The sequence below is a fragment of the Apodemus sylvaticus genome, chromosome 16 (assembly GCF_947179515.1).
Source record: "Apodemus sylvaticus chromosome 16, mApoSyl1.1, whole genome shotgun sequence".
In the NCBI taxonomy this organism is placed as follows: Eukaryota; Metazoa; Chordata; class Mammalia; order Rodentia; family Muridae; genus Apodemus; species Apodemus sylvaticus.
The window spans coordinates 35,201,833-35,217,998 of record NC_067487.1 but is presented as its reverse complement, the minus strand read 5'-3'; the positions used below and the strand labels follow the sequence as shown (position 1 = coordinate 35,217,998).

Below are 16,166 nucleotides of genomic sequence, written 5' to 3'. Positions count from 1 at the left end.
GGTTCCCTCCTCTCAGATGACTTTATATTGTGTCAGGCTGACAGGACAGCTCCCAGCACAATGCGCACACGTGTACATGCCACGAGCAGCACACATTTGAATATTAAGGGACAGCTGTGTGGACTAGTTCTCTTCTACCTGCGGGGTCTGGGAATCAGACTCAAGTCACCGGGCCGGGCAGCAGGCACTTTTACCTGTTGAACTGTTTTCTTAGCCCATGTCTTAGGAGAATTCTTCTGTTACAGACAACAGCATGAAAATCAGGTTTAAAATAACCTTATATTTTAAATATTTTAGGTATTTTGTATGCCTACCAGAATCTACACTCTTATATATGTGTTTTTTTCTGCACAATGAGGATATAAAATTTACCATGTAGTCTATGCTTATGTGTGTGTGTGTGTGTGTGTGTGAAGCAAGTGCACGTGGTGTGTTTGAAGTTTCTAGCAGTATTATTACCCTCCGATCTTTTTCAGATATTTAAGTGCATGCCAGCTTGTCAGCAGTATGCCATGTAAAGTCAGTAGCTTTGTAAACACTAAGCCCTCCTCAAAGATGCTACCTTGATTTATGAGACTCAGAGAGTTTAGCTTGTAACTGTGTCAGTTAGTAGTACTACCTGTTAGTAATTGAGTAATTTGTTCTGTGGTATACTTTACCTTTCCCAGAGGCGACTATGAAGAGAAGTGGTTATTCATTACAAGTATTAACCGTGCCTCCTATCCATGGTACAGTATGAACAGAAGAGAGGATTAATGATGCAGAGATTTTATTACTTTGAGAATAATTTTATAAAGTATTTTTTATTAGAATAATATGGTAAAACCCCAATTCTTCTGCTATTCCCTGCTTAGGGATCCTCAGAATATACTGATATTCTTACTCCATTTATAGTCTTCAAGCCATTACATTCTGCATCATACTTACAGTCTATTAAATGCCATACATATTTCCCTCATGTATCTTATATGAAAATGCAGTTTAGAAGATGGGGATGTCAAGATAACTCAGTTGAGGGCCAAGGAGGCAGCTCACTGGCCGAGTCCTGACTTAGCATGCTCTGACTTAGTTAGGGGAGAAAATAAAAAAGACCTGTGTGAAGCTTTAACAGCCCTCTCTCACTGTCTAAGACATGTCTAGTCAGAGCTGGGGAGATGGCTCAGTGGTTAAGAGCACTGACTGCTCTTCCAGAGGTCCTGAGTTCAATTCCCAGCAACCACATGGTGGCTTACAACCATCTGTAATGGGATCCGATGCCCTCTTCTAGTGCGTCTGAAGACAGCTACAATGTACTCATATAAATAAAATAAATCTTTTGGGGCTGGAGAGATGGCTCAGTGGGTAAGAACAGTGACTGCTCTTCTGAAGGTCCTGAGTTCAAATCCCAGCAACCACAACCATCTGTACAGCTATAGTATACTCATATACATAAAATAAATAAATAAATAAAAAGACATGGATAGTCACTCTTCCTGTCCAAGTTGACTTGTTGGATTGGATGTGTTTTGTCTTTTATGTGTCTTAGTTTAATTTAAATGTTTTTGTTTTTCAACATAATTATGTATTTGAGTTATGTTTTCTTTTTGTAGTATAAGAAGCCACAACTTATTCCACTTGAAAACCTCCTGGCATTTAAAAGAAGCCAACAAAAACTAGCACACAATGCATTTGAACAAGGTGATTCTGCTCATCTTCAGTTTCTGAAGGTCAATACGGAAGCATCTAAAATAACACAAGGAAAGAAGAGGCAAGTTCTGAATGAACTGTTACCTGAGAAGTTGTATACCAAAGTCATGAGGCTGGCTTTGCTTCAGTCCTTTCACAGTGCACAATGCCATGTAATTAGTAGTGTCCTTGTCATTTGCCATGTGTATAAATTAATCTTATAGTTTGGAAAGATTTACTCTATTGTGAGAAATATTATCTTTCCCCCCTCCAATTTTCTTAAAGTTTTCCTTCTTACCTTTCATGGCTGGAGTGTTTTTCTGTGTTTCTGTGACAGAACGAACAATTATGTTTTGTAGCAGAAATCTTTAGGATCAGTTAACATCCCATGTACAGTTAACCAGTATCTGTCTTTATTATATTCCCCCAGCCTGTTTCAAGCTGGGAGGGTAGTGACTATATGAAGTGTTTCGTATGTGCACACGTATGAGGAGTGCGTGTGTAGAAGGGAGGTTGCCCCAGACTGATGGAAGAGCACCTATTGTAGTGTTGGCCCTGCACTGGCTGTCCGAGGCGTGTTGTAGTACTTCAGTATATAGAGCATGTGTTTGAATGCTGTCCTTTCTGCCTCGAGTGCTCCGTGCTGAGGTGTTCATTTAGCCTCTTCATGGAGTGGAGGTTTTTCTTAGGGTTTCCGGCACCAGAAGAGTTTGAACTGTTTAAAAGGTATATCTCTATCCCTAAATTCCAATGACCAGATCAGAGTACTTACTTAATTCAGTGTCAGTTGTAATTGTTTGTATTCTAGCAGACTATCTTGTTAGTTAAGTCTTAGTGAAATGGATTTTCGGCAGTTGTTTTCATGTAGCCAGACCCAGATGAAAACCTAAAGTTACTACAAGGGAACCATGTTCTACGTGTTGTCTTCGACAGGCCAAGCAGACGAGCTAGAAGGGGGCTGCAAGAAGAAGGCGCTCAGAAGCCAAGAAGAAAGCCAAATGTCAGTTTCCGACCAGAGGACTCCCTCATTAGTAACGACTCCGAGGTCCCGAGGGAGCCCAAGGTACAGAACAGCTACAGGAACTCTTCCCTCCCTTGCATGGACAGTTGGGTGTTTGTTTGTGTACAGAACAGCTACAGTAGACTCTTCCCTCCCTTGCATGGACAGTTGGGTGTTTGTTTGTGTACAGAACAGCTACAGTAGACTCTTCCCCCCCTTGCATGGACAGTTGGGTGTTTCTTTGTGGCTGTAGCCCAGTTGCTGGAGTTTCAGGCTGTGGCAAGTCTGGCCATTATACCAGAGCCCAGCAGATTCGGTCCACAAATCTCTTTTATGGAGGTGAAAAACAACTCTGAAGAGACTGCAGCTTAGAGCCTCTGCCTGGGGACGTGCTGTGTGTGATGTTACTCTGGGCTTTTTCTCTGTCTTAATGCACATAATGATCGTTTTCTCTCAAAGGCTGAGATGTCTCCAAAGTTATCCAGATAGATTTGCTGTGTAACCTATAAGTCAGACCTATTTAACCATTCATTCAATTTGGAACAAATATTAAAGAGATAATTTACGTGTATGTTCTTAAAGCCATGCTTTCTCATTAAGTTCTCATGAGCATGTCTGGGTGCACTTAGTCAGATGTCTTCTGAGTCCACTGAGGACTTTAGCAGGACAGGTATAGTTTGAGCATCAAGTCTACCCTGCTGTGAAGATTTGCACACAGTAATTAGTAAGCTGGTATTAAATTGGTAAGATTATTTTTTATTACTTGACTTGTGGATTTCATGAACGTTTTGTACAGTTGCTTTGACAGAATAAATAATTGATAGAGTAAGCAGTTTTACCTAAAATGATAGAAATTGAATCTGTAAAGAATTCAGTCTTTATAGCTATTTGATATATTTTTCCAAAATAATAAATGCCTTTGAGTTATTAATGGATTGATTATTTTGAACTCTATTTAGGAACAACTAGGACATAATGATTCTAAGCCATTGGATAAATTTGACATTCCTTTTGGTATGTATACAAATGATTAATGCAATGTCTAAGTTTAGTGTTAAGTAAGCTGTTTAGAAATAAACATAAGACTGGGCGTGGTGGTGCATAACTTTGATTCCAGCACTTGGAAGGCATAGGCAGAAGGATCTCTTGAGTTTGAGGTCTACAATTCAAGATCCTGGTCAGTCAGGGCTGTACAGAGAAACCCTGTCTCAGGAATTTAAAAAAGGAAGAAAGAAATTATTATAAAAATAAAAGTATGTTACTGTCTTTGTGTTCTATTGCTGTGAAGAGATTCCATGACTACACAAGTCTTTTGTTTATTTTTTGTTTTTCAAGATAAGGTTTCTCTGTGTATCCCTGTCTGTCCTGGAACTCACTGTATAGACCAGGCTAGCATTGAACTCAGCCTTCTACCTCTGCCCTGCCTCCTGAGTGTCGGGGTCAAAGGTGTGCACCACCACTACGTAGCAGTGAAACTCTTATAAGAGAACGCATTTAATTGGAACAGTTCATTATCATTAGGGCAGGAAGCATGGTAGTACACATGTCTCTGGAACAGTAGATGAGAGCTACATCCACAAGCAGAGAGAGAGAGAGAGAGAGAGAGAGAGAGAGAGAGAGAGAGAGAGAGAGAGAGAGAGAGAAAGAAAGAGAGAAAGAAAGAGAGAGAGAAAGAAAGAGAGAGAGACAAACACACACACACACACACACACACACACACACACACACACACACAGCTGGTGTAGGCTTTTCAAACCTCAGAGTCCATCCCCAGGGATACATTTCCTCCAACAAGGCCACACCTCCCAATCCTTCTAATCCTTTCAAATAGTTCCAGTCCCTGGTGACTAAGCATTCAAATATATGAGCCTGTGGGTCCATTTTTACCATTCAAACCACCACAGTACTTTCCTATTCTATTTAACAAGGTGGAGGGTCTTTGTACTTAGTGTTTTATCCAGTAGAGTAATGGTTGACATCAAGGCCTGCTCTAGATCAGGCCTGCTTTTATGAATCTAGTTTTACTGAAACATAACCTCTCATAGCTTTCTTACCATAACAAAGGAGTTGCTACAGAGAAAGTTTGCTAAGCTCTACAGTAGACTGATGTAGTTAATTAGTATGTCCGATAGAATGTAAAAGGCCCAAATAAGGAAATTTTAGGAGAATATGCCCAACATTGAATTTGTCATAGAACATACACATATGTTAAAAATGTGAATCAGTTCAGAATAGTTTCATCTGTATAATGCCATTTTTTTAAGTGAATGTATACTATACCAGTGGATATGTATTGTGTTAAACCAAAAAACATTTCTCCATTTATATTAATATCAACCTAACCAAAACCAACCCCAAATTCTGCCTTTTACTTTCCATTATTACCTAGTAACCAGTCCTAGCCTTTCTTACCTCTTTTATAATACAGAAGCCTTATCTGACTGTTTTAAGTTTTATTCATTCAAATCTACTTTGCACATGTTGGATGGGTGGGTTTTCTACAGTAAAGATCTTATCATGTTTCTTCTCCTGGATCTTCATTCACTAGAGCAGAAGGCTCTAGGATTCTAGGTGTGACATATAGTATCCTGTACAAGTGTGGGTTTGAGTCACCATGTCTTTGAGATGTGTTTCATCCAGACATGACCCTCATGTAGACAATGCACTTGGATAACTTCCCAGCACCCACCACCGGTTACTGTGCTTCCAAAGACACGTTGGCTCTCAGTGATTGCTTTCTGTATTTTGTTTTACATTTAAGAAATGCTAGAAGATGATATTAATACTTCAGCGGGACTGCATTTCATGGCCTCTGTACGAAAGAAAGCTGTGGGAAGTCATGATGCAAGTACAAACACAGACCCAGGTAAATACTTTAAACAACATCATATATTGCAGCTAGAGGCATAGCTCAGAGGTTAAGAGCAGTTGCTGTTCTTCCAGAGAACCAGTTTGGTTCCTAGCATCCATGTCAGGCAGCTCACAAGTTTCTGTTACTTTAGCTCTAAGGATCTGATACAGTTTTCTGTTAGCTTACACACTAACATACACACAATTTTTTGATATTGATTATCTCATTTATTCATGAAGTAACATATCTATCCATTTTTTTTATTTTATTATTTTTTACAGTCCAGACTCTGTATTATCACCCCCTTCCTAGTCCATCTTCTGACAGTTCCTTATCCCATTTCTCTTCCCCCATCTCCCAAGAGGATGCCCCCTGCCACCCTACCAGACCTCCCCACTCCCTGGGGCCTCAAGTCTCTTGAGGATTAGGTGCATCTTCTCTCACTGAGACCAGACCAGGCAGTCCTCTGCTGTATATGTGTTGGGGGGTCTTGAACCAACTAGTGATATATGCATTATTTTTAAAAATTATATCTTTTAAAAGTTTGCTAAGGTATTTATACTTTCTAATTAATACAGTGATTTAAAGGGAATTTTAAATTATGTGATATTAGATATTTATCCCAAGTTATTTTCCTAGGGAAGATTTGAAATAGGGGTGGGAGTAATGGGGGGGAGAGAGGCTGTTACCAGGATGTAAAGTGAATAAATAAATTAATGAAATAATAGCATTTATAATAACTTGAGTTTATAATATATTAAATAAAACATAAAATAGATTTTTTTTGAAAACTTACATGTTACAGATATCAAGTGTGTACAAGTAATGTTGTAAATTAGACTCCCTAGGCCATGAGTTTGCCGTCCTGTAGTGTAGCTCTGGAATGAGAGGCTTAGGGTTCCAGCTGGAAAAGCAGGCATGAGGAGAAGGCTCGATCGTGGTCAGCCTGAGAGCAGTTGACCATGAGTAGACGTGCGCAGAACCTTTCAAGTGCTCATTCAGACTTCTGATTTTGTCTTCTTATGAAATGTTTAAGTACTATAATATAACATGCTATGACAAATGTGAAGCCATATGTCTTGCATAGCTAGGTAACAAGCACGGGGGAAGCGTTCTTTGATACTCTCTGAGCCCCGGCCCCTGCTGGGTATCCCTGTGTCCCCTGCTTTTCCCTGAGAGCTCAACTGTTGTGTCCCAGGGTTGGTTTTCCCAGGTACCTTTAGACATCCTCACAATGGATCATAGCATGCTGTTTCTTTGTACTTAATTGCATCTTAGTGCACTTGCACTAAGTGACGTGTGTGCTCAGTCTTGTTGAGTTCATGTATACTAATAAAATCAATGCTAATTAAGAAGTAATGGACTTTATATTATGTAATAATCCTCAGTATCTTGTTACAAAATTGGATGGCATGGGACATGTTATCGTCACCTCATATCTGATATTGCCAGCTAGCCTATGTTCAGGAGTGCATTGGGGGCATTTCCTTTGGTTTCTACTTACATTATACACTCTCTTCTATTGACAATTTTATTTTTATTTTTTAAAGATTTATTTATTATTATATCTAACTGTCTTCAGACACCCAAAAGAGGGCATCAGATCTCATTACGGATAGTTGTAAACCACCATGTGGTTGCTGGGATTTGAACTCAGAACCTTCAGAAGAGCAGTCAGTGCTCTTAACCACTGAGCCATCTCTCCAGTGCCGACAAGAGTATCTTATAACCATATTCCTTTTCACCTCATGCCATAAGATATTTAACCAGCTTCTGATTGTTGAGTGCATTGATGAGTTAGGCAGTTTTTAGAGCTCTTTTCTTTGGGTTTGGAGGGGTGAGTCAGAGTCTCATTATGTGGCTGTGGCTGGCTTAGCGCTGGCTGTGTAGACCCGGATGGTCTTGTACTCACAGATTCATCTCCCTCTGTTCCCAAATGCTGGGATTAAAAGCATGCAGCACCACTCCTGGCCTGTCTTTGCTTTTGCACGGATTATGATCTTCTCTGGCACAGTGGCTCATACTTTTACACTCAGCACTCAGGAGGTACATGCAGGGGATCCCTGTGAGTCTGAGCTGGCCTGATCACCATAATGAGTTCTAGGTCAGCTGGGGCTATGTAGTTAGTAAGACCATGTCTCAGAGTTAACGATGAGTAGACGCGCGCATACAGTCTACAGTCATGTTGCTTAAAAATTAAATTAAGCTGGCAATCTATTTCCTCAGTTCCTTTTACATATACTAGCTGATTATCTGGATTTATATATTTAATTTTCCTGTTTGTAAAATTCTTTTTTCTATTTTTTTCTTTTTTCCTCATATATCTGAATTTACCACAAGATAAGGAAGGTGCTTTCCAAGAAGTTGATTCTGAAAGTAATAAAAACCAACAAGTCCTTTCTACAAGCTCAGGTGAGTTCTTTGTTCTCTGAGAGTAGGTTGACTTATTAAAGTTATGTCTGCATCAATGCTAAAGCTATCTAGAGTCACTCTCTCCCTTAGAAAAGACAATTTAACCAAGGAAGTGACTTCATGGAGATAGGTTGACAATTTAAATAATTTTTGCTTTATTTTTTTCTTTGTGTTTTAAAGATAACCTTGATTAAGTTACATTTTTATTAGCAGTTTCAGTAAATCCAATATGACATGAATTTCATTTTACATATGAGTCTAAAGGAATACTTTTGAAAAATAAAATGCTAGAAAAGTAGATTTAAGTCCTAGAACAAAAGCACAGAGTTTAGCTGTTTACCTCTGTAGTGGCAAGCCTTCTTATTTACTGTTGAATAAGAAACAATTAGCTAGTGAAATTCAGATATTAAAACATTTTAAACTGTACAAGTTAGCAGTGAGTCATATGATTATTGCAAAAGTATGAATTATATCTCAGTGAAAATAAACTATTGCAAGTTTTTAAAATGTAGCTAATATGTATGTTTCTCTTAAGTGAAATAACTAATATATTTAAAATAGAAATAGGAAATTATATTCTTTATAATTTTACATAGCTTATTGTCCATGTATGTTATTTATAAAAGTAGTTTTTTGGGAGGGGGGAAATTGGGAAAGGTCTTACTATTGGCAATGTAAATGAAGAAGATACTCAATAAAAAAAAAAGTAGTTTTTTCTTTGTTTATAAATTTTCCTATAAAATCACCCTTAGACTAGAATTTTTTTTCCTGAGACAAGGTTTCTCTGTGTAGCCCTCACTGACCTTGAACTCACTTTGTAGACCAGGCTGGCCTTGAACTCACAGAGATCCACCTACCTCTACCTCCTGAGTGCTAGGCTTAAAGGTGTACACCACCATCACCTGGCAGTTTAATTTTCTTTAATCTATTTATACCTAAGAAGTTTATTTTTAGGTTTGTAAGAAATATACATTTTATGTTGTTTGTTGCAAATATATTCTTAGAAACTTAATGACTACAGACATGTTTTTAACATTTTTGATTTTCTTTCCTTAATTTTCAGGCAATGAACCTTTGAATGTTCCACAGCTTTTGATTCCAGATATATATCTAAATGTCAGACCTCCCACTGGAATATCAGAGAAACCTTTGGCTCCTTCCCCACCTCATATGGTAATAGCCTTGGTCTATGCACTGAATTTAAATAATAACCATGTGTCAAAACTTACTATGGTCATTTATATAGTATCCCATTTTATGGGTGAAATGAATATGAAAATCTTCATAGCTTTGTAGGAAAGTTAGTTTGTGCTATGCCCTATAGTACTGTAAACTAGAACCAGGAACATACTTGGTGCTGCTTTCTCCAAGTTAGGCATGCATCCTCCTGTTAATAATAGGAGGAGTGATGAATTATACTACCACTACCTCTTTTATGGTCATCTAAAGTAAAAAAAAAAAAAAAGAATGATTACTCTGTGTTTAACTCAGGCTAGACACACGTATATAGATGTGATTGACATTGAAGCTGGTGATCTGTTGGAATTGCCTGCCAATGAAGAGCCTTCGGACGTCACCAACGTCACCAAGCAGCAGAGCCTTCTGCCACAAGTGCCATCGTCAGCAGAGTTCCATTGTGTGGAAGCTTCAGTAGTCAGTGCTGCTCCCCCTCATAGTTTTCAGAGTCAAGGTGACATTTTTATCTTACTTTAAAACAAATACATTAAAATGTATTTAGCACTATCATTCTTACCCCAAGTCTTCTGGATCTCCTCCAGAAACATTGCCCTTTAGCATGCTTCTGTTCACATTTAAAAATGTTCTGTTAGCTTTCCATTTGCTAGGCTTGGACATTGACCCTCAGAATTTGTGTGTTCTTGATAGAATCTGCAAGCTCTACTCTGGATTTAAATTTTGAACCTGCAAAAATGACTCAATCCTGTCAGAGTGGGGAAAGCTGGAGAAAAAGTGTTATCGAAGCCAAGGAGCCTGAGATTCCCTCAGTGATGCCATCAGATAGACAACAGGATGGAGGTAAATGCCAGGGCTCCAGGAGGTAAATGGAGGTAACTGCATGGCCCGCCCTCCCTGGATCCCTTTTACATAAGAAAGAAGTATTGCTACTTGATCATTGCAAAAGCACCTGAAAGAGAAAGAAGTAAGGTATATAAATGAGGTGCAGCCAGGGCTCCAAGCCTGGGACCCTTAGTAGTTTGCAAGGAGACCAGATCTACTTGTGCACACCTTTCCCAAGGGTAATAAGGCTAAAAGTAAACATCTGGTCAGAGTCCTTTAGTATTTTGATGTTTTAAAGGAAGTATCATGTTTGAAAAGAAGGGAACTTCTGGGCCGTTAAAGCACTTACACTTTCTAGCCTGATAGGGAGTTCAGCCACAGATTCCAGGATAGGAGAGAACCAGCTCCCTAAAAACGTCCTATGAGCCGGGCGTGGTGGCGCACACCTGTAATCCCAGCACTTGGGAGGCAGAGGCAGGTGGATTTCTGAGTTCGAGGCCACTCAGATACAGAGTGAATTCCAGGACAGCCAGGGCTACACAGAGAAACCCTGTCTCAAAAAACCAAAAAAAAAAAAAAAAAAAAAAAAACCAAAAAAAAAAAAATGTCCTATGACTGTCACACTTATGTGGTGCCACACACACTTCCCTCTCTGCCCAACACACACGGGCGTGCGTACACACACACACACACACACACACACACACACGGTAAGATACATGTGTAGAAAATTCTTTAACAGGACGTAGTAAATATATGGGCATGGGAGTTAACTAGTAATGTAGGTTTTTCATTTTTTGTTTTTTTCTTTTATTTTTGAGATTATAATTATATCATTTCCTGTCCCTTTTGTCCCTTCAAATACTCCCATATTCCGTTCCTTGGTCTCTTTCAAATTTATGGCCTGTTTCGTGAATTGTTCATGCCTGTGTGTCTGTGTATAAGCATGTGTATTTCTAAATTCAATCAGCTCCTTTCCTCACATGCCAAGGCCATGGTTTCTGCTGTATTTTCTCCTTTAAGTCTGTGTGCACCAGATCCTTCCTGAAGGAGACTAGAGGTGGCACTTCAGGCTGGTGAGAATCAGCTGAAGCAGGGGTGTGCAGGGCAAGATCAGCACCGACATCTTCTTCTCTTGGGAAGGCCTAACCAGGACTAGGGCCAGAGACTTATCGAAAAGCACCCTTTATATTTGTTTATACTTCTCATTTTTCAGAGCCCTTTATTGAAAACTTGAACTTCATAAAACTTCTGTGAGCTAAATGCAGTAGGCAAAAATCTGTTTTTGATGGATTTCTCATTGTGTAACTATTTAGGGACCCAGTACTAGGAGTAAAAAAGTCATTGCAGATTGTCAGCCTGCGGGCAGTGACTGGAGAAAGGAAGGCAGAGGAACGGGATGAGGAGGACGCAGCTTGTCAGTGCTGAGGGTGGCTGATGACTGCGAACAGCACGGCATCAGGTGTCCTCGCGTGGTTTAAAGGAGAGATACAACAGTGCTGGTTAACTGCACTCACACTGAGAGGATTGTGTACAGTGGTAGGTTTGTGAGCCTGCTGGGTTTGGGAAGTTCACCATTCTTAGAGGCAGACATAGTATTTGTTGAAAGCAGTAGCAAGAGCTGAGGGTTTGGATGTGGAAGAAGACTGCCATTGTTAGACACTGAAACATTTAAAGTGAAGGCATTAGAGACAATGGAAAGGCTCTGAGGAGAAAAGTAACAATATCATTTGTGTGTCTAATAGGTCCTGATAGGCTCTGAGAGAGACTACACAGGAGAAAACTAGGATATTGTCCGAGGTCTGTATTCTGAAAACACAGTCAAGCATGAGAATGGAGACAGGGAGGAGCGACAGTCACCAGTGCTGCGTGCTACTTGGGGATCTGAAGGAGAGCAGCCCTAGCTTAGTGCCAGGCTTTGGGGCAAGAAAGGTGGTGTGTGGAAATGTGGTTCCCTCAGTGTGGGACCAGGAAGACGAGGCGAGCCAGAGAAACAGTGAGCTGTCGTCAAGGCTCTCTGCTTGGCTCACATTCAGCGAGGAGTCAGAAGCAGCCAGCACTGAATCAGCTTTTACTGTGCAATGCTTTGTTTTCAAAAAGTCAGAAAACTTAAGTTGCTTTTGACGCACTGTGTAGGAAGGTATAAAGGTGCCATTTAAATTGCTGTGTGTAGAGCTTTGTGGGACTGCATTGGTATAGGACTTTAATTCACTAAGACACATTTCAACAGTGTAGGCACTGAATTGAATTTGTAAATTTCTTAATAAAATAGATTTGGAAAGTAATGATATATGGCTGGAGAGATGGCTCAGCGGTTAAGAGCACTGACTGCTCTTCTGGAGGTCCTGAGTTCAAGTCCCAAGAACCGCATGGTGGCTTACAACCATCTGTAATGGGATCTGATGCCCTCTTCTGGTGTATCTGAAGACAGCTACAGTGTACTTATATATAATAAATAAATCTTTTTTTTTTTTTTTTAAAAGAAGAAAAGTGATGCTATATTGGCTTAAAGTGAGAATGTTCGTGTCTACTTTTCCTTTAATAAAATTAATGCTGGTCTTTCTTTGATAACTGTTTAGATATACTAGAACAAAACTTCCAGTTCAAGGAACAGAGCACAAAATTGGACTCTGTGGGACAGTCCCTGCTTTGGACCCTACTACAGGATGTCTCTCCTGCGTGTCCCTCTGCGTGTCCCTCTCCAAGCCCTGCTTCGTGTCCCTCTCCAAGTCCCACTTCATGTCCCCCTCCAAGCTCTGCTGCATGTCCCTCTCTAAGCCCTGCTGCGTGTCCCCCTCCAAGCCCTGCTTCATGTCCCACTCCAATCCCCACTGCATGTCCCTCTCCAAGCCCCGCTGCATGTCCCTCTCCAAGCCGTGCTGCTCAAAAGTTTGAACATCTTACTGCCAGACTTCAGACAATGGATGAACAGCTGTTAACAGTACAGACCATTGCAGAAAATATAGAGCAAGACTTCCCTGCACCTGAAGCACTGAATCTACACTGGGAAAAGGTATCGTTCTTTGCGTGTTTGAGAGAGCCTGTGGTGGTGGCTGCAACTAAGTTATTAGATAAAACATTAGTATGTATAATTTTAGATATCTGACTCTTAAATAATGGGAAAAAATTTAAGCTAGAATTTTTTAATCTCAGTATTATTGACAGGCTAACTCTGGTTTTTCGAGACAGGGTTTCTCTGTGTAGCCCTGGCTGTGCTGGAACTCACTCTGTAGACTAGGCTGGCCTTGAACTCAGAAATCTGCCTGCCTCTGCTTCCCAAGTTCTGGGATTATAGGTGTGCACCACCACCGCCCAGCGTTCAGCAGTTCTTAACCTGTGGGTTGCTGACCCCTTTGGTGGTTAAACAACCCTTTCATAAGGGTCACCTAAAACCATCAGAAATCCTACATCTTTACATTATAATTAGTAACAGTAGCAAAATTACAGGTATGAAGTAGCAATGACAATTTTATGGCTATGAGTCAGCACAACATGAGGAACTGTATTGAGCTGCAGCATTAGGAAGGCTGAGAACCACTGCACTAGGTAATCACCTTGCCCTTTCTTCTGTGGTTCTGAGGTCATTCACATGTTAGGTAAGTGCTGTGCCAGTGAGCTGCACGCCCAGCTCTGGGTACTCCTGTCCTCTGTGTTTACAGCCCATTCGGCAGCGTGGGGGCTTCACGCCAAGTGTCCCACAGCTGAGAGCCACCAGAAGCTTTTAAGTAGGGCTCCTGAGCTCCCCGGCAGGGAAGATGAGCTACAAACCAGTGTGCTCTGGGAACACTGCCTGCAGTGCAGTGGCCTTTCATCTCAAAGACTTATAACTTCACAAATACTGCTCTCTTTACCTTTGAAATAGCTCATTGTTGTCATTCCGTGTCCCCAGAGTACACATGTGGAGGAGAGAGCTACTGGTTGTTCTTTGTCCTCCTCATGAGTGCTGTGCCAGTCAGTGAGCCAGTCAGTGCTTCCGATGCATTCTGCATCTGAGGAGAAGGTACTAAGCCAAGGTGAGAGTAGGAAAGAGGTCACAAAGGAAGTTATTTCACACAAGCATGTTCCTTTCCTTGAGACAGAATCTAGGATATAGTCCAGGCTGCTTTCTTGATTTTTCACAGAAGAAAATTTTATATAATCTCAACTGGAGAACAGTAAAAATATGTTAACTATGTTAAAGTTTAATCTTGAGAAATGCAGAGCAGCCTGCAGGATGACTGTCCCACCGTTGACTCACCTAACAAGCATTCCAGGCTGCTAATATGGAGCACTTTAACAGATTTATTGAGCTTATAGAATGTGTTTTTAAATTTATTTGAATTTGCACATAAAAACAAGCACTGTACTTATTAATCAAGTACCATTTGCCATTTTGCAAGTATATATTATGTAATATTGAAATCCAACTAAGCATGACCCCTCAAACATTGATCATTTCTTTGTGATGAAACTTTAGGAAACACTTTCTTGCAGGTGTTTGGAAGGTACAGAACGTTACTGTTCCCTGTAGTCACCCTGATGTGCAGTAGCAGCACACAGTGTCTTGCCTTCTGTGTGACTGCGTCAGTCATTTCCCAGCCCCAGCCCGCCATAACCACAGTTTCTCCAGCCTCATGGTTTCTGTGAGAACAACTGTCTGCACTGCCCCAGAAGACTGAAGTCATGTGCTTCTCTTTCTATAACATAATGATGGTCTTCAGTTTTGACCATATTGTTATAGGGCTTTGTTATTTTGTGTCTGAATAGAAGTGTGTCTTATGTGTCCTATATTTTCTTAATTTGTTCATCATTTATGGATACTAAAGTTGTTTCTATTTCATGTTGTCAGGATCAAACTGTGTCTTCCAGAGTTTTGAGGGTGGGCAGATGCTGGAGATGTCCACTAGATGTCTTAGACAGGGCAGATCTTACAGGCCACCTATGGACTTCTGTGACTGGTACTATAGTGACCATACGAAGCCAGATGTTTCTTTTCTATATATTTATTATTGGATATGGGACAGCTAGATTTTATTGTAGTTGCATTTTTAACTTTATAAGGAACCCATAGTGTTTTCCATAGTGGCCATTCTAATTTACTGTTCCCATGCACAGTATACAAGAATTGCCTTTTCCCTACATCTTTATCATCACATGTAAGTAACATTTAGTCTTTTTGACAGTAGCCATTCTTACTGGAATAGGTAATGTTCTTTTAATCCTTAGATATTAAAAAGTTAAGATTAAACATGTGAAATCACGTAAGTATGACTAGATGATTACTAATAATAATACTGTTGTATTTACATGGTATGTTTTTGTTTGTTTTGTTTTGTTTTGTTTTTTGGAGACAGGTTTTCTCTGTAGTCCTGGCTGTTCTGGAACTCCTTCTGTAGACCTGTCTGTCCTCAAACTCAGAGATCTGCCTACCTCTGCCTCCTGAGTGCTGGGATTAACAAACACAAACTTGGACAAGTCCAAATGAGTCTTGAGTGTTGGAACAGTCCTTGACAGCCTTTTGCTCAAAGTCTCTCTTCTGAGCCAGATACATATACACATATGTAATATATGCATTAAGTAACCTTATAAAATGTTTCCCTAATGACTTTTTAAAATATCTGTAATGTTCTTTATCTCTCTTTCCTCCCCACACCCTTCCTTGTATTACCCTCCTTCCTTCATCTCCAATTAAATTACCAATACTTTTCATTTGCCAAGTTTAACAACATAGTTTGCAGGCCTGGATGAGGCAAGGGGCTAGGATAGTGTGAACAAGTGCTCACCTGGAAGCACAAGGACTTGAGTTGAAATCCATGACCTGGTGCTGTGGAAGTCGCTCAGTCTCTGGCCTTGTTTTCTCCTCTGAGTGTAGCAGGCTCTGTCACAATGGCGGCTAACTTTCTCTCCCATTACAGAACCCTTGTGACATGTCATTACCAGTTTGGCTCTAAGAATAAAAACTTCATCATTGCAATCCCCAACAACTAGCTCAGACTAGATTTTACCCTATTTCTTTCATTTTTGTTGTATTATTTAAAGAGCTTAAAATGTACATAGAATTGTACATGATATTTTGACATTATCAAAGTTTAACATTTCAACATTTGTTTTGCTGTGTTTTCGTTTGTAGGCTGGACTGGTGGATCGTGTTGGATTATCTTCTGGCCCTGAAATTGAGAAGCTGCTAGCTTCAAAAGCCATCAGCATTTCTGAAGGTGTGTTGGTAGCAGGGCTGGTATTGAA

General features: G+C 40.1%; 1 protein-coding gene across 1 annotated transcript in view; it reads left to right on the top strand.

The window, feature by feature from the left end:
* Cplane1 (ciliogenesis and planar polarity effector complex subunit 1) overlaps positions 1–16,166 on the top strand; it is an 86,120-nt gene that overhangs the window by 50,404 nt on the left and 19,550 nt on the right. The window contains exons 35-44 of the mRNA XM_052159843.1: positions 1,590–1,747; positions 2,599–2,728; positions 3,625–3,679; positions 5,427–5,531; positions 7,857–7,928; positions 8,992–9,101; positions 9,420–9,618; positions 9,813–9,962; positions 12,524–12,957; positions 16,054–16,138. Of these exons, the coding sequence (XP_052015803.1) occupies positions 1,590–1,747; positions 2,599–2,728; positions 3,625–3,679; positions 5,427–5,531; positions 7,857–7,928; positions 8,992–9,101; positions 9,420–9,618; positions 9,813–9,962; positions 12,524–12,957; positions 16,054–16,138 (1,498 nt within the window). The remainder of the gene's footprint in view (positions 1–1,589; positions 1,748–2,598; positions 2,729–3,624; positions 3,680–5,426; positions 5,532–7,856; positions 7,929–8,991; positions 9,102–9,419; positions 9,619–9,812; positions 9,963–12,523; positions 12,958–16,053; positions 16,139–16,166) is intronic.